The 19,947-nt window shown below is 35.5% G+C and overlaps 4 protein-coding genes across 4 annotated transcripts; 2 read left to right on the plus strand and 2 right to left on the minus strand.

Moving 5' to 3' along the window:
* Positions 1–1,683: 1,683 nt before the first annotated feature.
* LOC147412047 (large ribosomal subunit protein eL37x) lies at positions 1,684–2,649 on the plus strand. The gene is made up of 4 exons (XM_086455535.1): positions 1,684–1,812; positions 1,946–2,081; positions 2,258–2,359; positions 2,442–2,649. The coding sequence occupies exons 1-4, from the start codon at positions 1,810–1,812 to the stop codon at positions 2,483–2,485; spliced, it is 285 nt and encodes a 94-aa protein (XP_086311661.1). The 5' UTR covers positions 1,684–1,809; the 3' UTR covers positions 2,486–2,649.
* Positions 2,650–5,339: 2,690 nt separating this feature from the next.
* LOC147412048 (thermosome subunit gamma) lies at positions 5,340–10,275 on the minus strand. The gene is made up of 5 exons (XM_086455523.1): positions 9,776–10,275; positions 9,619–9,656; positions 7,792–8,062; positions 7,151–7,437; positions 5,340–5,925 (listed from the first exon to the last, which is right to left on the minus strand). Exons 1-5 carry the CDS (start codon positions 10,112–10,114, stop codon positions 5,487–5,489), a joined length of 1,374 nt encoding a protein of 457 aa, XP_086311649.1. The 5' UTR covers positions 10,115–10,275; the 3' UTR covers positions 5,340–5,486.
* A 499-nt stretch (positions 10,276–10,774) lies between these two features.
* Positions 10,775–11,580, plus strand: LOC147412049 (uncharacterized). Its single transcript, XM_086455558.1, has one exon. It carries the CDS (start codon positions 10,939–10,941, stop codon positions 11,458–11,460), a length of 522 nt encoding a protein of 173 aa, XP_086311684.1. The 5' UTR covers positions 10,775–10,938; the 3' UTR covers positions 11,461–11,580.
* A 3,323-nt stretch (positions 11,581–14,903) lies between these two features.
* On the minus strand, positions 14,904–19,338 carry LOC147412050 (Rhomboid-related intramembrane serine protease family protein). Its single transcript, XM_086455546.1, has 7 exons — positions 19,099–19,338; positions 17,606–17,730; positions 16,989–17,074; positions 16,752–16,792; positions 16,477–16,643; positions 16,333–16,395; positions 14,904–15,413 (listed from the first exon to the last, which is right to left on the minus strand). The coding sequence occupies exons 1-7, from the start codon at positions 19,304–19,306 to the stop codon at positions 15,213–15,215; spliced, it is 891 nt and encodes a 296-aa protein (XP_086311672.1). The 5' UTR covers positions 19,307–19,338; the 3' UTR covers positions 14,904–15,212.
* Positions 19,339–19,947: the final 609 nt, after the last annotated feature.

Below are 19,947 nucleotides of genomic sequence, written 5' to 3' on the forward strand. Positions count from 1 at the left end.
CAAACAAACACCGTCTTGACGTAAATTTCTTATTGTAATCATTCACTATAATCTCTAGATTATCCAATAGAATAGAAAGGAATTTGACGATTAGGATATGTCAATCATATTGACATTTGACCTACGAGATCTCTCACATGATTACTACCCTTTTGACTATGAGTCGTGATAATCTAACTATCCCACGTGGCAAACTCAATCAACTACGTGGCATGACACGTTTGGGAACTGTAAATTTGTACTCCTCAAGAAACACAATTCATTCAAGATACATTTTTTATATTATTAGGAAATGTAGTTGTATATCCAAAGGAGCACAGATCTACAATTCTTGAACTTGTCACGTCAAGGTAATCAAATGAGTTTGCCACGTGGGGTAGTCAGATTGTCACGATTCTTTGATTATATCTATTACCGCCATATTACTTAATTTTATGAAATTATGAAAATGGCCTTGTTTCACAATAAATGACATATGTTATATAAAGCTAGATTATTTATTCGAAATTTCTAAAACAATTTCTTAAATTAAGAAAAGTTTGCTACTTATACCAACTTTTATGTACAAAGTATAATCTTTTTAATTTAAAATAATTGTTGGGATGTAAACATCTGTCTTTCATAGTTTTACTATCTACGAAGTCATCATATAAGCCCATTTCTTTTACTCCAAAAACTCTTTGTTAAGATCAGAGAGCGAAACATTACTTCTCTTTCATGTGCTTTTTTCAAAGATATATAAATGAATGAACTTTTCCGAGAGTTTCACTAATGGAGGATTTTGGAAGAGAGAGAGAGAGAGAGAGTTCATTTATTTGTCCCTCAAATGTCCTTCACAGGGAGGAAAAGAATATGTAACACGAAAAAGTTCTATGAAATTCTTAGAAAAAAATAGGTAATTTTAAAATTCTTAAAATAAATGTTCAATTAAACATGTCAAAAATGATTAAACAGGTTGACATCCCTCCTTATATACGACCCATTTAATAATTGTATTAGATAGGTCAATATTATTATAATTCAAACCCATTGACTTCGTATTATTTACGAGTCATGTTCGCAGGTTGTATTAAGATTGTCACCCCAAAGTTATATTATATATTTGTTGAGATATAAAAATTTTATTTAGATTTTGTATATAAAATCGAGTTTATCTCAATCTAGACCCGATCCGATTGTTAATTGATCGGATCTGGATTTTAATATTGATATATGATAAAACCCAAATTGATAAGATCCTGATCCCATATGAATCTGTTCAGTCCCGGATCCGATATGATCCTAATTGGATCAATACCAAAATGACCTGATCCATTGATAGTTCTATCCGACCAATTCTTTGAACCAAGTAACCGTAACATAAGTTAATACCATGCTTGTATCTGATCCGAACCAATTGGTATTTACATGTCCATGCTAAAATGTGCGGAATGGAGTAAAATACCTCTTAAACTCTTCAATGGTTTTAAAACTCGATTTTGTGTCTCATCTTGTCTAGGCCCTATACTGAATTGTCTTGGATGAGTTGTACGATACGTTTGAGATGTCTCATTCAAAAAATAAAAAAAGTGAACATGAGATATTAAATCTTGGTAAAAAAAAGTGACTTGTGAGTTGGTATCGTACAACTCTGATACCGAGTTAACTCGAGCGATACGTCTCGGTCTCGGACGAGTTGTAAAACCGATGACCAGTCTCCAACCCTAAAACCCTAAGAGAATCCGTCCCACTATAAATACCCAACATCTTTCGTATTTTGGATTTCTGATAAAGAGATACGAAGGTAGGGTTTTTTCCTCGACTGCAGAAATGGTAATTCTCTCTCTCTTGCTAGTAGCTACAGATCTGTAAATCGAACCCTAGATTTTTCCTCTCTGTATATCTCTTTCTGTGAATTTCTGTAGCTTTAATGATCACTGAAACGAGTTTGATTTGATCTGTCCAGGGTAAAGGAACAGGAAGCTTCGGGAAGAGGAGGAACAAAACTCATACACTCTGTGTGAGGTGTGGTCGCCGAAGCTTTCATCTTCAGAAGAGCAGATGCGCTGCTTGTGGTTATCCTGCCAGCCGGATCAGGAAATGTAAGTTCGCCACCAGATCGATCTAATCGTTCTCCTCGATTCGTATTCTCTCTTTCAATTTTCAATTTTCAATTTTTTTTTTTTCCGTATTTGTTGATCCGATTTTATGTTTGATTCGTTCTATCGATCGTTTTACTTAAATATTGTTTTTTTTACTGTTTTAATTATGAATTTAGATAACTGGAGCGTTAAAGCTATTAGGAGGAAGACGACTGGAACAGGTCGGATGAAGTATCTCCGCCATGTTCCCCGCAGATTCAAGAGCAATTTTAGAGAAGGTAACATGTTTTTTAATTATCAGATCTTTTTTTCTTTTTTTGAATTTTAGTTTATTTATTTTTATGTTTGTTTTGGATTTAGGTACGGAAGCTGCTCCAAGGAAGAAGGGTGCTGCCGCATCTTAAATTGAAGGGCCGTTTTAGGTAGTTTTATTGTTAGAAATGAGTTTTGGATTATCTGTTTAATGATTGTTGCTTTGGATGTTATCTTATTTTGGAGATTTTACAATGACTATGTCAGTTTCTTCGAGAATCGGATTTTCATTTTAATATATAAGCTGAATTTTACATATTTTGTTTTTTGCTATTTATTTGGATACATTGAGTTTGCATCAATGTTACAATGTTGGTCTATTTGCTTGTGTGATTATGCAAGTTCACTTGTGTCGTTTAACTTCTGTTTTAATCAAGTTGTCTGCAATTTTGAATGAATGAGTGTAAGATGGTAGAATCAAAATGCTTGATTCACAGGCATTTGTGAAATGACGTTAGAAATATTGATATGAGTAGATTCCTGATGATTATTGTGCATGAGTTAACAAAACCATAATTGGGTAAATAAAAATGTTGGATTCATAGACATTTGGGAAATGATACTGAAATATTGATTTAAGCAGATTTCCCAATGACATTGTCCGGGATCTAACAAACCATAATTAGGAAATAAAGTGTTGATAGTACATGTGGGTTCCAATGGATGGGAATTGATGTGGTTGAAAGTTGGAGTAGAATCAATAAATTTAAGAGTGGAAATTAGAAGTGTGATGTACATGTAATTAGCTTTTTTTATTGACCTTTCTTTTAGGGTGTTGGAAGGTTTCATAAGGCCCCCATGGCTATTGTGATGTACATGTGCGTTCCACAGTCAAGTTGCACATCATATATAAAAAACAGGGATATTTCTTTTCTTATTCAAATCCCGCTTGTTCTCAATAGATTTTATAAGACAAGCTTTGTCTACAATTTTTTAAGGATGTATACCAGCTCATTTTATATGCATTGTCTTCTTGGATTTGTTTGTTGGGTTGGGTATGGATGATAAGTGTATTGGTCCTTCGATTCCTGCTAATTATTTTACAGCCAGAAATTATTCTTAGCTGAATTATACGTGAATGAGACACGAATCAGATGAGATTTAAAACCATGGTCACTACCAACCCCAAAAAAAGTTCCATGGATTAAATCCCATTGTTAAACGAGATGACTCAAACATCAAACATATCAGAAAACTCGTTCATGGACAAGTCATCAAAACGAGTTTTAAAACCATGTTAGTGACCCATCTTTTTGGGTAAGAGATGAAATGTTAAGGTTTACAAATTCAGTATGAAGTATGAGGTTTGTTTTGCAAGTTTTCCCCAACTTTTAGTAATAAGTGAGGAGGTGGAGTGAGTGTCCTCTCCGAACGAGGTCCAAGCAGACTTTTGGGATGAGATGGGGTGTACGATTGTTCAATGACTTGGTTCCAGATTTTTGGGATGAGATGGGGTGTACGATTGTTCAATGACTTGGTTCCAGATTTTTGGGATGAGATGGGGTGTACGATTGTTCAATGACTTGGTTCCATCATGGATTTGGTCATTGGCAACCATAATCAAACCTTAATATCACGACTTTTGTCATTTTTCTTTGGGCTATACGTAGTGATGTCTCTGTTTTTCCTTTTTATCTTTAGAGCTGCTATTGGTGGCACCCCCAGCATTTACTTATTACACCCCAATTTCTCAAATTATTTATCACACCCAATTAAAGATTAAAACACCCTCTTCAAATCTTACAAGGTTTGACTCAACATTACAAATCTTATTCAGAATCAATTTTGATTAGGCTCATATAAAATCCCAAACACCCAAAAATAAAATCTAGTAAAAAAGTTTGGCATCCAAAGTTTTACTTATTCTTAATAGTTCACTTATTTTCTTCTTACTATGGTAAGAGAATTGGGGTGCCAATTGTAGCTCTCTTTTACTTTTGCACAGAAATATGCCATGGTAAGAGCATTGGTTGATGTGCCCCTGAATTGGAACAATTTTGGTCTTAGCCTGACGAGACTCGTATTTGCAGCAGTTGATTCCATGAGTACTCAAATCACGGAGTAACCTCAACAATTTCTTTTTTTATTTTTCTTTCAATAATTGTTTTTGAAAAAACCAGGTCTACATTAATGGTTTAAGGTCTATAATTCAGCCAAATTGAAACTTTGGAAAAATAGTTGATTTCCATAAATTTGAAAACAAGAAAGTTATCAAGATAATTTAGTTTAATGCCAGTATAGCAAACATCTGGCTTGGAAAAAAAATAATTCTGACTTGGAAAAATAAATAAATACCAAAATAGGTTTACCGCCCTTCTGAGCTTTGATTGATTAATATATATTAAATTAAAATCTGTACCAACGGAGCTCTATGCATTTGCCAGCATCTCACTACCTCCAACACAAATTAATGAGAGAAATGGACAGTCGGTTTATTTAGAAAGATCTAATGAGGAAGTGAAGGGTAGTCTTTGTTTTGGAGAGTTGGAGAGAATTTCGATGTGGATGTATCATGATCTGTGGATCCAACCTCTCTAACTATAAACAACATAACACACGCTTGGATAAATATAATTGTTCATCAAATTCCAAGTCTGATTTCTTACCTCCAAGAACCTAAGATCTCAGATCTACTGCTACTTTGAACCAATCGGTCATTTAACATTTCTAACCCATCACTAATATCATCTCCATGTATATCGAGATGTTACTCAAAAATCACATTTTCCAGAACACAGGCACACAGATTAGGCCGGACTGAGCTGCCACCAGTGCTCGATGGCAGAATGATTCTACCATGAATGATACTTGGATGAAACCCAAGGCCCTTGTGTCTCATATCATTCCACTACCAGCAATGATATGGTCTCTTATCAAATGGCTGTGGTACTCACTCACATCCATAAGTGGAAGGCTAGTGTGGTTGATATCATTCAGATCGTGTAGTGTAGCCAATCTTCTTCATCTTTTTATATTTCAATTCAATTTCCTGGTCCTGAAGTTGTAATAAATATTTACAGTCGTGTACAGACAGACAGACTGCTTACCCCTTCTGTTACAATTACACAAATTGACAACACAATGTGGAGATTATCAAACCTGTGCATTCTCAGCAAATAGTCTGATATCTGAAGCAGTCTGAGAAACCCAGTTCAATGCGGTGCCGAAAAAGAGCTCCCAAAACCAGAGATCCACAGCAAGGACTGAAGAGAAGAGCAGTAGTGCCAGAGTCTGGTACCTGTTTAGCGGCCACCCTGATACTTTAGCCAACGCCTTCAGGAATGGAAGGGACTGGCTCTCAAGCTCCCGATTCATTATAGACCAAGCTGTTACCCACCGCACCTGAGAGGGGATTAGATCAAAATCTTCCCGTAACCGCCTGCCCAAATCTGGCATATGCCCACCCCCATATAATATTGCAATCTTATTGTGTCCGTCATCCATTGCTCTCCGCAATGCTTCTGTTGCAACTCTATTTCTCTCGCCAATGATAACAGATGTCTCCTCTACATCTGCTGTTACCTGTGTGAAACTTCACAAGCAATACATTTACATCACTTCCCTGAGAAAATATTAGAACCACAAGACAATACGGATCATTTCAAAAAGGCACACAATCAATAATATATGGCAATATCTAGGACGTGGATACAGACATAGGTCTCATCCAATAAGTAGATACTATATTTTGTTTTGTCTTTCAAAGCATAGAAACACTGGTATCTCCTCCAATATGTGAATACCATCACCGCCCTTCACAAGAGGAAATGATATCAAATATAATGAAACTTCTAATGCTGCAAAGTATATCATAATAAGCTGTTGATATATTTTATTTACAGAAGAAAAAGGGCACTTTTAGGAACTAAGTCTAACAGTTAGTGAGATAATAATAACTTAGAAGTGTACATGCGGTACAAGGAAATAATAAATACAAGTAAAAGGTAGCTGTTGGCCATATTACAGTATCTGGGTCCCATTGCTCATGATACAATTGAGCGGTACACGAAATGCAAGAAAAGGGGCATGCCTAATTCAATCTGTGGGGTAAATGCAAAGACGTCGTCTCTGTTGAGATTGGAATATTAATTTGTGTCACAGTTCAATAGGCAGAACCAGTAATAATAATAACTGATAGAAGAAAAAAAAAAAAAGGGCTAAGACCCGTAGTTCAGTTGGTTTGACACATTGCAATCCAACTTCGAGGTCATGGGTTCAAGTCCAGCTTAAATAACGGATAGAAAGAAATAATTAAATGGCTAAGCCCAAGTACTTAGAATAAGGCTTTGGTGACGATGATGAAAAAATGCTATAATCCTGCAACAAATTAGCTAGATATTTAATAATAAAAGAAATTTGTGTCTCAAACTGGACTCATCACTTGCAATCCTGGGATTCCAGTTTGGTCACACAAGATTTCAGAAGTTCACACTTTACTCGGGGAAAATAATGATGACCATACAAATAACAATAGTGGTAGTTAACAAATGTCAACAGAAGCTGACTACATCATGGCAAAGATTATAGACTGTGACATAGAAGAAATAGAATGATGGTGATACCATATGAAAGTTAGAATCTAATATTTGACAATGTTCGGAATTCACTTTCAGGTCTTTGAATTAGTAAAAAAATGATCATGATGTGAAATTCAGAATTATCCCTCCTGTGTGAACCACCAAACTATTCTCCATGAATAGAATTGCCTTCAGTTGGAATATAAGTTCCAAGATCAGAAAAGATTGGTGTGGACTTACTCAGTGGTTAGCCGCTTTGCCAAGAAGACCTTCATTGCAGCACCGAAATCAAGTCTACCCAATGCTTCTATCTCTGGATATTCAGATGCTTGGTTCCCCACATCAGCGCAGACGCTACCAATTATAAATAGGCCGATAAGTGGCATAGGTAGCACACGGGAAGCCCATAATAGTTTGGATCTCCAAGGACTAAGATCTCCTGGGATAGAAACTGGTTGGATCATGGCTTTTGTAGATTTGAGAGTCATATCTCTTGCAAATGAGAAGAAGCTCTCACCTCTTTCAAGCTGAAATAAAGGACAGAGTAGTATAATGTTCTCCAATTAAAAACTGACAGATAGAGTACTCCCCATGAACATAACAGAGAAGAAAATGTTCTTTGCATGCAAAACGAATAATAAAAGAAGGTATGAAAGCTTGAAAGTATGGTGATAAAGGGAAATGTTAGGGTACATAATTTGTATGGAGAGAAAATTTTGATACTGCCACATTCTAGTAACTGGCAGTAACAAAAGAGAAAAGTGAAACTTTTGTCATTCCATGAATTGAAAATAGTTCAGCATTTTTGGAACCTATATGAACCAAGGTACAAAAAGACTTTGAATATGAAGACTAGCAAGTAAGGGAAAAATAAGTAGTACCTGAAGTAACTTGAAGGTTTCAAAATCAAGGTCCGCATGGTACCAATTTTCACCCTGGTAATCAAGACAGTCCAATTGGAAATCAAGCATAAGAAGTCGAGCCATCTGTCGCTGAATGCATCCAAGAATATTAAATCCCCGAGAGCGTGAACCTTTCAGCCTTTTAATAGCAGCTGGGTTTCTTCTATTTTCTAAACTCTCTCTGCTGGCCACCATCTCATAAAGGACACAGTCATAGGTTTCAAGTTCCTTCTGAAGGATTGTAAAGTACCTGCAAGTTGAACTTAACATGTTAAAGCTAGAATTTCAAAAATTAATAAAACAAACCCTCAAAAGCAAAGAAAACATGAAAAAGTACAAAAGAAAACTCAATAGCATACAAATCCAAAATGCTATATTGTCCCTAAGAGAAAATTAGGAAATAAATTGGTTTTTGGACAAGTTGAGGTGTGGTGTAAACATGATTAAGATGGGTGAAGATAATTAAAGATGAAAAAGTATAAGCTCCCACGCATTCCATCTGATAAAGGGTCTTGTTACTTGGAGAAAGAGGGGGGGGACACTACCATTGTGCTTTATTATATGGATTTACAAAAATAAATGTAGATAAAAAGAGATCTTTTAAAATTTACATTTTTTTATAGGTATAGGGTTAGTGGTTAGCACATGAAGTTTCAATACAAGGGGTTTTGAACCTAGGACGTGGGAACAACACTCCACATATCTTACCCCATTTATATAGGAATCCTCAAAAAATACCCATTATAACTCACAGAAGACCTTACACCAAATGTGTGAAACAATTTCGGATTAATTTCATAATAGTCTTAGAAAATACCCAATGTGTGTTTTACAACAAAAAGAAATGAGACCAAATCTCCCATTGCTCTTTTATCACAAAGATTTGGGCCTATTTTCCATCATTATTCAAGTTGTCTTGGTGTTTTCCGTTTTCAGTCTTTTCTCTTTTTCCAAAGTTGGGTCCTTAGTGGTGGCTCTTCCAAAATTAGAATCTCGTGGTCTTTGACTCCTTTTTGCAGTTTGTTGGGGAATTTGGAAGGACCATAATAATAGGGTCTTTGAAGGAAGAAAGCAAAACCTGCATATGGTCATTTTCAAAATTTTAGGACTGATTTTCTCCTGGAGTAAAGCTTTGGAAGAGTTCAAGGGACCAATTTTTTTTTAGATGGGATTTATTTTGTACTTCTTAGTGTTGTTTTTGTTTTCCTTCTTCGCCCTTTGTTAAGTTTGTTGTATCATTGTTGTTTGGTGGCCAGCTTGGCCTCACTTTCTTTGTTTTCCTTTTTTTTTCTCATTAATAAATTTGCCCTTTTCTTTCTGTCAAAAATAAAAGTTTCTACAATATCAGAGATGCATCAAAACATTAAGCACCGACTCATATAAATATGTTCTAACACCAGACAAGAGGTTGGTTCTAAATGCATAAGAAGTAAATATTAAAGGTCGAACACCAAGTTTTTTCTTTTGTTTGTTAATCACAAACCAATCACTATCAATCAAAACAGAAATTAACAAGGAAAACCCAGGACTGAGCAGAGACTCATCAAAACACAAGGCCCATCCCAAACAACTAAGATGAAGAGCCTGTTTGCACGACAAAAAAATACTCTCCTTTTCTTTTCCTTTTTTGCTTGAAAAGTGTTGAAAAAAAAAAAAACAATCTTTCTTCAAGCAGAACACAGTAAACCAAACAGGAAAGAAGAATTTACACAAACGATATGAAACTCCAATCTAAAGCTTAATTACGACATAAGTCTCAATCTACTACCGAAGGAGAAGCAATTAGAATTAAGTAAACCAACATACTTTTCATCCGCAATGTGGATTGTCGACACCAAATCGACCTGCACAAGAGAAATTCCAATATTTTACAAAACAAAACCCCATCAACCGATTACAGATATCAGCTTTATAAGAAATTGTAATTGAACAAATCAAAGAGAATGAAAATTTTCACGTGCACCTGAAGAAAAGGTTGAAGAAGAGACCACGGAAACTTCTTTCTGTAGCTGACAACAGCAGTCTGCAACTCTCCATTGCTCTCTCCGCTCCCTTTTCTGAATCTCATGAAATCTGCGATCGAATTGTTGTCGAGAAACTGATCCGCGGGACCATCGTCTACGACTGATTGATTCAAAGAAGCTCCAATTTTCAGAATAACTGGTTTTAGATATTTAGGTTTTCGTTTCGAGTAGTTGAAGGATCTAAATCTTGTTGAAGTAGTTGCAGAAGGTAAATCGTTGTTGGAATTGGCCGGAAACGAAGATGAGGAAGATAAGATTGAAAGAGAAGCACAGACCATAGTGTGTGAGGGAAAGAGAAATAGTTTCGATTCTCAGAAACCTAAAGAGAGATTTCTTCAGGTTCTTCGAAACCCTAGAAGGGAAAACGAGGAAGGAGACGCAACTGATTTTCTCTCCAACCGCAATCACAGAACCCGAGATTTTTCTCTTTTTTTTTTTTTCTAGTTAATTGCACTGTGCGTTATTTATCTAGTTAATTATTTTGGTTGATTTAGACATATACCCTCCACATGTTGGTGATTATATGAGAAGCCCTCGTGTTTTCAAACTGATGACATGCTCCTTGACCTAGGTCTGCTATGGAATACTAGGTAAAATGACTTTAATACCCTAACCTACGTTGATTTTTCTCGTCACTAAGATCGGTTGGGTCCACACCCAATTAAAAGTAGTGAAATAAGCCAAGTGTCTCTTGCGTCTCGTAAGAAAGTGAATAAGAACCACAGATTCTTTTTCACAAGTATCTCCATGAAAACCATCTATGGTTCCCATACACTTTCACGTCAAGAAGTGTGATATGAGGTTCGATTCTGAGTCACTTTAGAATAAAATGCTGAGCAGACTTCTTTAGACACTTTGGTCAACATTTCGATGACGTGTCAGTATGCAGAACCATAGATTTCATTCGTATATCTTGACGAAAACATCAATGTTTGATAGTGTCAACTTGTCGCCCCTCTTTCGAGCAATTTATATTCTGTTTCGTTATCAAACGAAAGAGAGATCAAATCGTGAGCTAAGAAATTGTAGGGTTCAGGTTCTGCAACAGATTAGGGTTTCTAGAGTTTTTCTTACGCTCTCAAGCATTCGATTTGCAGAAATTATGGATGCTGCGAAAGAGGGAAAGAGTTTGCTGGAGACGATAAGGCCGCCGAGGCTAGAGGACGCAGGGCTAGAAGACTGTGCTCTTCCGCCCGAAGCCATTAAAGAGGCTTTCTTCAAGGCTGCAAACTCCATACGATCCTTGATTACTACAGTTGATGGCAATGGTGACTCCAAGGATTATGTTGAAGATCCCGGTCCAACCGAGGGAGAATTGTGCGATTCGCTCATTGGGATTGATCTCGAACCCGGTTCACCCGCACCATGTGCAAATGTAAAGGGAGGTGGTTTGCCTGAAGTGCTTGGTGATGAGGTTGTTGTTGGTGTCACTGGTGCTGAGAATGGTGGAGAGGAGGGTTCAGATAGGTTCTTGGGTTCTGAGGTAACAGAGGTTGATTTTGAGAGAGGTAAAAAAGCTTGTGTCGATGGATTACAAGGTTTGGAGATCGGTGAAAAAGATGACAAATTTGATAGAGATGAGGAAGAGAAAGAAGAACCCATATTAGTTGAAGGGTATATATGAGAGGACCCCAAATACATAAAGAAACCCACCCATATTACAGGTCTCACTCTCTCTTTCTGTTTCTGTCTTTGTTTATGTTGAAGCAAATTAAGTGATGAATTTAGTTTTTTGTTGGGGTTCTTCTTGTTTGAAAATTTGGTAAGAAAAGAAATCAAAGTAAATGAATCCAATTAAGAACTCATAAGCCACAAATCATGAGAGCATTACTTTTGGCCTTGTTTATGTAGCCATCTTTGTTGAAATCTCCAGTTAATGTTACATTGTAACACATGTTCCCATTAATTTCAGGCCATGAGTGGAGGTAAAATGAGTCGGATATTCCTTTCCCTTTAATAGTATCTTTGTTATCCGTCACAATGTGTGTGCAGATAGAATTAAAATGTGATTAAATATACTATTTATGATGTGGCATAGGTATTTTTTTATGAGTTGAAAAGCCATAAAAATTCCATTTTTGAGAATGTAGAGTGCATCCCCAATGTAGTTTGAAGCGCTTCGAAGATGTGAATTTATCTTTATTGGATATGTTGGTGTTTATTGGGTTGTCCTCTTCTGATTGAGAGTTCGAGTGCTAATGATCTTGGAGGGTTTTTCTTCTTCTTCTTCAGACGGGTAAGCTAGACTTGTAACCACAACCTCAAAGATGCTTCGCAATGTGTCAAACCAACTGAGCTATGGGTCTAAGCCCAATGATCTTAGAGGTTGGTGTTGCTCTAGAACTGTGCAACGGGCAACCTAAGGAATCACAACGATGAGTCTCTGTCTAACTAGGGAATCACAACGATTATTTTTGGAAAAATATTATTTAATTAATTTAAAAATATTACATAAGTACCATCAAGTTTCTCAAGTGTTACCTCCCCTGTTTTAACAAACAAATATTAACACATTTTATGGACATAATGCCTTAAAGTCGATTGGGTTCACCAGGCCCCTCATCAAGTCAACTGACCAATTAGAAAGTATATATATATATATATATATATATATATATATATATATATATATATATATATATATATATATATATATTTGGACATTTTGATAGAACATTGAGGGTAGCCATGAATTAAGAAAAACACTAGTGATGGAAAATTTTCTGGACAAGTACACACTCTTATCTTCTTCTTCTTCCTCCTCTTGAACTCCTTTCCATTGGGGTACCTGTTGTAGACACTCTTAACACTCCAGTTAGTATGCAGTTTAATGGTCGAAGCCTAGGTCAGATCTCACCCCCACAAGTTGATCCTGATCTCTATCAGATTGGTTTTCGGTTTTTGAATGTTGTTTTGATCCGTTTTATGATATTGGAACATGATTAAAGTCATCACCTAGATTCATGATATAGGAACTGAATTTGACTCTTCGTTTCAGAATTGAGGAATTTGGTCTAAACCTAAATCTATGGTTTGGAAATCAGACTATGGAATTGGAAGGTGTTAGTAACTAATCCCACCCACCCCAACCAAAGACAGTATATACAGCATCACTAGTCAATATTGACGCATTTTACAGATTATTAAACTAATTGCATGTGAGACTACACTAATCATGGAATACTTGATGAAAACCCGTAAAGTCTGAACTGGGATTTTTGTGTTTGAACCATTTTTATTCAAACCATCTTTTAAAACTACTGATTTTATGCATTAAAGATTGCTTTTTATTAGGCTGGGAAATCTTTTCCATGCAAATCTTCTAGGGTACTTCAATCTTGTCCAGAGATTCTTTCATAATTTATATTGGGTTTTGGCTAGCTTCTCCTAATTAATATTGGATCTGGGTTTCAATCTGAGAGGGTTCTAGGGCTTTGGTTTCTCTCTATTAAGCTTGAGGAAGGGTTGCACCAGACAAGGCCATGGATTGCTTGTTATTTAATAGTAAAGATGCAAATCTATATATGATTGAGGAACAGAAAGTGACAATCTTACTATTTACCTTGTAAACCGCCTTTCTGCTCATTTCCGTCTCTGGTATTGTTACTTCAAGTGTTATTTCAAGTCACTTCAGCATTTTTTATGTCAAATGACCTCATTTCGAGCTTAAATGACAAAGCGTCGTTCTACACTGACTTCGTTGGACATTGCACTGACTTGGCAGTGTCCAGATAACCATAGATTTTTTTACTTCGAGATACAAGGCAGGAAATCTACGGTTCTCTGTACACTGTCAAGCAGTATCCAAACTCAGTCATGTCACTTTGTCAAGAGTGGAACTTTAACACATTCTTCCGTATGAAAAGGTACCTTTGGTCCATCATCCCCTCTGCCGTATGGTAGGTAACGTGGCGAGAAAGCAGGCTATGAAGATTAAAAGAACTTATTTTACTAGAGCAAGCTGGATTTGGATTTCAAATGAGTGTTTTTCGATGATTTTGTGTTTAAATGAGATCATTTGTGCTTAAACTAACTTTCTTTTGCTTTGGTAGTCCATTTTTTTGGTTTTTTGTGGTTATCTCAACGGGTCGGTTCATTTTAATATAATTGATCTATTTATAAAAAAATAAAAATAAAAAGACAAAATCTTAGTATGTCATCAGTTTGGAAACATGGGCATCTCAAGAGGTAAATCTGTAAAGAATAATACTAAACTAATTTGAAAAAAGATACTCAAATAAGCTCAACTGACGTGGAATGTGCACAAAACCATAGACTTCTTTTTTCCATGTGTTCAGTATATTTAAGTGTCTTTTTTCACTCAGTTTAGCACGGCTCATCCATAATACAATACCAAAGAACCGTTTTTTAAAGCTTAAGATCGACCATATGATATACTTGTTCACATTGTGGAAGAACCTTGTTAAATGAATCCTTATATGGAAGGATTATAAAAAATTGGTTCGTTATCTCTTGTGGGAATGATTTGGAAATTTAAAACAAAAAAAATAGTCACATTTGCTAGTAACAACATAATGAAGGTAGTCAATCAATAAGTTGATCCAAAATCTGATTCAAATTCAATACAACACCTATGAGTACATGAGAAATATATTTGGTTCGATTTTTATCTTTTTTGTTTAATGAATTGATCCAATCACATCTTCGTAATGGAATTTAAAGGTATCAAATATAGGAAAGAAATATGCTAAATAGACTTGAAATAGTACTCCATGTAACATTGAGAGTATACTTGAGTATGCAAAAAATCATAGATGCTTTTATCTCGAGACATAAGTGTTATAAACTCGTGGAAAATCGCCATGTTCAAGTGTTATTACAAGTCACTGTAGCAATGAAATGATACCATTATCTAAAAAAAACACAAGTTATAAATAACTGAACAAAACGAAGAAATAACACGTATCCAGTATGATTATGTGTCATAACATGTACTAGGAATATCTATGAAGCAAGTTATTACTAGTACTAGGAATATCTATGAAGCAAGTTATTACTATTGCTTAAGATAAGAATAGTGATGATAACCAATTAGGGCATCACTCCTTTAAAAGTATGTACCAATCAGCATTTCTCTCTCTATTGATAGAGTTTTCCAATTTATATTCTTTGGACTATGGTTTATCCAAAGGTTGCTCTACAAATAAAAAACCATAAATCAAAATCCTCCTTGTTGGACGGGTTTTGCTAACAGTACAAGTCACTTTGTGGTCAATGATTTTAGTGCATATACACTATGAAAGATTTTCAAAAGCGTATAAAGTTACACAGAATTGATGACATAGTTATAATAAGTGTGGCAACCTTGAATTTGATCGGTAATTTCTTCAGAGAATATTTTTTTATACCCGTTGATCAAGTTCTTCTGTCAGTTTTTCTACTCAAAGTTGATGCTTTTTGGTCTGGAGATTGAGAAGGAACCCTGCTAAGGAGCCACACAAGACCTACACCAATTAGAGCACCCGAGAGATGTGCAATGTGATTAACATTCTGCAAGGCATAACCTCCACCAAATGTCCCTGACAATCCTGTTGATGCTTGTGCTGCTTCCATCACCTGATATGCCCCAAAAACATTAAAAAAAAAAAAGGCAATACTAAAGTAGAAGCATGAACATAAAACACGTGAGTGGTTACCGCCATGTTTTAAAGTTTTGTACCGTTCAAAATGTTTTAGCCAAGACATTTAAGGCTTTAATCAGGACTGGAATAAATAATTAAACCCAAAACATTCGCGAAATGTCTCATAATGTTTTGGTTGAGACAATCTTGATTTTTCTCCTGATCGAAACATTGTGTTGACACAAAAGTCTATACCTTGGTTGCCACAATCAACAAGAGAAAACCCTACTCATTCAATTTTCTAAATATTTCCAGCACAAACTTAGCAAGTAAGATTTTTTGAACTGTGAATCATTCTCCATGAAATTGAATCGGATAAAAACTAAGATGTTGAGCAAAGGGACAGAAACTAAGATGTCCAATTTACATGCCAAAGGAAACTATTGCTTTAGAAAGTTGAGGATAGCTTAATCCTAAGAAATTGTCATATAGATAATGACATCAATTAAATTTCCAAACATGGAAGTTCATTAGATAATTAACAAAAAATTTCCTTCCAGTTTTGCACAAATTTGAAATTTTCAAGGGTTTTGGAGATCATGTTTTCTTGGAGCAAACTTTTTAAGGATTTCAAGGGGGTGTTCTTTGAAGACTTTGTCGTGCGTTGGGATAGGGTGTGCTTGTTACAGCGAGACTAACTCGGTGGTCGAGTTCTGTTTGTTTCTCTCTTTCTTTTGCTTTGTCGTTTTTGTCTTGTTGGTCCTCTTCGTATTTGGGTTGGTCACCTCGACCCCCTCTTGTCTTTTCGATAAAAAATCTTTATCGATCAAAAAAAAAATTTTGAAATTTTCCATCACTAACATGCATGAATTGTTATCAACACATTTATTTTCACTAGGAATAGTATAGCTTACTTTCTTTATAACAAATTGGCCCAGTATAAGTACTTCAAGGATCTTCCTCCAGTCCCAACAGATCTGCAAGAAGCAGTGCAAGTCGTTGAGAAATTTACCTAGATTGTTTCTGATGATGAAGTTAAGTAGTAAGATGTGAGCTACCTTGACAAGTACACTAATAGCAAAGAGTCCAAAAACAGCACCAGAGGCTCCAACAGAAACTGCATTTCTTGGGAGAACCAACCATGATACAACGTTTGCTCCAGCGCCCGTTAGAATATAAGAAGTCCACAATGCAAAGTTTCCTTCCTCCTCTTCAACCAGCTTACCTATAGGGGAAAACACAGAAGGAAACAAAAACAATTTAGAATCTCTGTGAACCAAATGGCATCAATCAATAAAATTTCGCAAATATAAGTGATAAGATAGAACTTCACCAAAAATGTACAAGAAGAAGAGATTACTGGAAAGATGGTTCCTGTTGAAGAAATATTTGCAAGAAAGTGTATAATAAAGTCAGAAATTAAAAAAAATAAAAAAATAAAAAAATCATTTTTTTAATAACAAGCATAGAAGACAAGTCATATGCTTCTCTATTCGATCATACAATCTTCTTTCATATTTATTTTTTAAATATGTGTAAAAGATATCCTTTAACAGTGTATAGTCTTCACCAATTAGCATGACAGAATGTCGCAGTCACAAACTGGTACCAAGCAGGCCAATTGTGGTACAAGTATAGTGTTTTGATCGCCTGAATCTGTAAACAAAATGTAAATTTGCATCAGTTTGCCTGCACACACACAATGAAGTGTGTCACATCCTAAACACATGAGACTCCCTAAACCCTAACAAATTCACAAACCAAATTTCAAAGAAGGAGAAGGTTCAAGTTTTTATTTTTTTGATAGGTAGGAGAAGATTTGAGTTTTTGATCATGATAAATTAATTCTCTACATATCTATGTTACTACAACGCTCCATTCACAGATTGTACACACCATTTTATATTCTATATTTATTTTGAAATAAATATCATATTAAAATAAAGGACAGTCGGTGGTTGAGATGACCAACTACACTGCCCCTGGGAGTAGGGATCATATCTGGTGGCAACTCTTAAGTGTCAATGTCAATATTAGGTGGCCAATAACAAACCCATCGAAAAGAAAAATACATGAAGAATATAGAGAAGTTCCCATAAACTACTCTGCCCCAGGAGTTCTTAACAATTACACAAACATATTATTATCACAACTTATCAACAAAATAAAGGAAAAGATCTACAGTACATGAAACCAATGATCGGCCGCATAAACTCCAAGGTTAAGAAGTAGAATCCAGAATATTCCATTCACACGCTTGTCTGGTTTTCGTTTTTCTTCAGGCCTTCCAAGTTCCAACTGCGATATCATATCTACGAAAACCATCACTATAAGAAACTAACATTATCTAATAACGTGATTCCTTAATCAGTCTGATTGATGATTTATAGCTGTTGCATTCTAGCAATTTTTTTTTTCATTGTGGATTACGAACAGAGGCCTGTGAAGAATAACAAGCCCACGAGGAAAAACACTTGAAAAAAAATCAAGAAACTACCACTGTGGCACAAAAAAGAAGCCTAGGAATTGGGTTGCAAACCCAACCACAGAGATTTCAGGATCTGCAGTCATTTTGCTATTTCAACAAAAAAAAAAAAATTTCCAATAGGTATAAGGGTGAAGATTGTTGTGTAAATGTCTTGCATTCTATTTGGCAAAATAATATCAAAGAGGGTTCCAGGGCAACGCCGCTGAGGCGAATGTTTTTTGGGGGGTATATGTGTATTTTTTTGGGGAAAGTTGTCTAGGGTTTTCCAATTTTGGGAGAGAGAAACATGTTCTCTACTCTTGGTTTTTGCTAGAGATATCTAGGGCTGTAATTCAGAAGAATATAGAGTGATTGGATTTTGTTACACTGCCGAACCACATAAATCCTTGTGTTTGTGTGATTCTTTATGTTCTCTTTGCTGCTTCATTTTCACAAAGGTGGGGTTTTGATCCCAGGTTGACGGTATTACCATTCACAGACTTAACCAAAATACCAAGTTGTTACTTTAATCTAATGAGTGTCATTAATTATAAGAATACATATCTTCTACTCCTCGGAATTGAGTTTCAAATTCAACCAACTCCTTTAGAACACTACGGGGGCACTTGGTTAGGATTCTACAATCCAATTTTGGGCAAGAATCCGATTCTAGAGTCAGATGGCTTGTTTGGTTCAGAATTTAGAGACATTTATTCCATAATCATAATCCAGATTCACCTAAAATCAAAACGGCCAAAACGAGTTTTTGGTTCCGGTATTGAAGCTAATCCAAACAGGGGATATGAATTTCAAATATGGATTGATCTCTCTTAAGCAACGTTATTAAGGAAGTGTTTGGTAACAAAATTTAAGTTTCATAAAAGCATTTTTACAGGAACAATAAAAATTTCATTTAAGTCGGCTCTGATTTTTAACGAATTTGTACAAAATGCAAGTTACCTGCCCGCCTTCCTTAGGTGCAAAAAGCAATTCTTCAAACGTAACCCAAAGATATTTAAGTAAAAAAATAAAATACATTACCAAACAAACCCTAACCAGCTAACGGATTTTGTAGATTGGGATTTTTTAATCAAACACAACACAGATTGAAATTCCATCAAAATACAATTGAATCCTTCATTAATTGAGTTCTGTAAAGAGAAAATATTTGAAATTATAGAGAAATTCAGTGAGATGAAAGAGTGATTATTACCTGAACCACTCATCTTGCAAACCTGACGAGATCGAGTTGTGGAAAGAAGAACCATAGTGTTTTCCTCTCTGTTGACGAATCTTGTTGAATATTTTGAGCCAGAAATGGCGGGAAATTTGATGCGAGAAGGGTGAAAATGAGTGTAGGAACATTTGAATCCATTTGAAGCAGTGGTGAGAGTGAGAAGATGATGTAACCTGCAACTCATCGTTGGGAGGTGAGATTAAACCCTACTAAAAACTCCTTTTATCTTAATTTAAATATATAAAAAATCTATTGGCACACCAAATTTCACTTATAACACATCATTTTTTATTATAAAAAATCCAATTTTATAGGGATCTTTGTGGTGTAAGAAAAAAAAAAAACACTAAAAATATTGACTTGAAAAAAGTGCAAAGCTTGTGTGGTTGGACACAATGGCCTTAAAGACAGATTTTGCCTAAGTAAGGTGCTAACAATCTTTGAATGTCTATCTCCTAGGATACAACATTTCACATATGCACAAAGTAGTACTGCTAGTGTATATGTTTATCGAATCGTTATTGTGTATTTAATTTCAAAAAAATTAATCTTTTAAAATCAGAGAAAACTACTAGAAATCGATGATACAAAACGTTGGAAGAGACAACTTCTGTCCAGAACAGACATTAAGACTATGGATATGACTGAAGAGAAGAGGTGCAAACTCGGCCTTTAAGAACAACAAGCCCAAACCCAAATCCAAGATCCCATTCTGAAAGTCTTGGACAACCCATGGGTACTCGTGTGGGCACGTGGCTCACCCACGTGGGGGCAAATTAAGAATGAATTTTTATTTTTATTTTTTTGGTTGGGGGGAAGAAGAGT

This window comes from Akebia trifoliata, chromosome 1, assembly GCF_017979445.1.
Source record: "Akebia trifoliata isolate Shusen 1 chromosome 1, ASM1797944v1, whole genome shotgun sequence".
Classification (NCBI taxonomy): Eukaryota; Viridiplantae; Streptophyta; class Magnoliopsida; order Ranunculales; family Lardizabalaceae; genus Akebia; species Akebia trifoliata.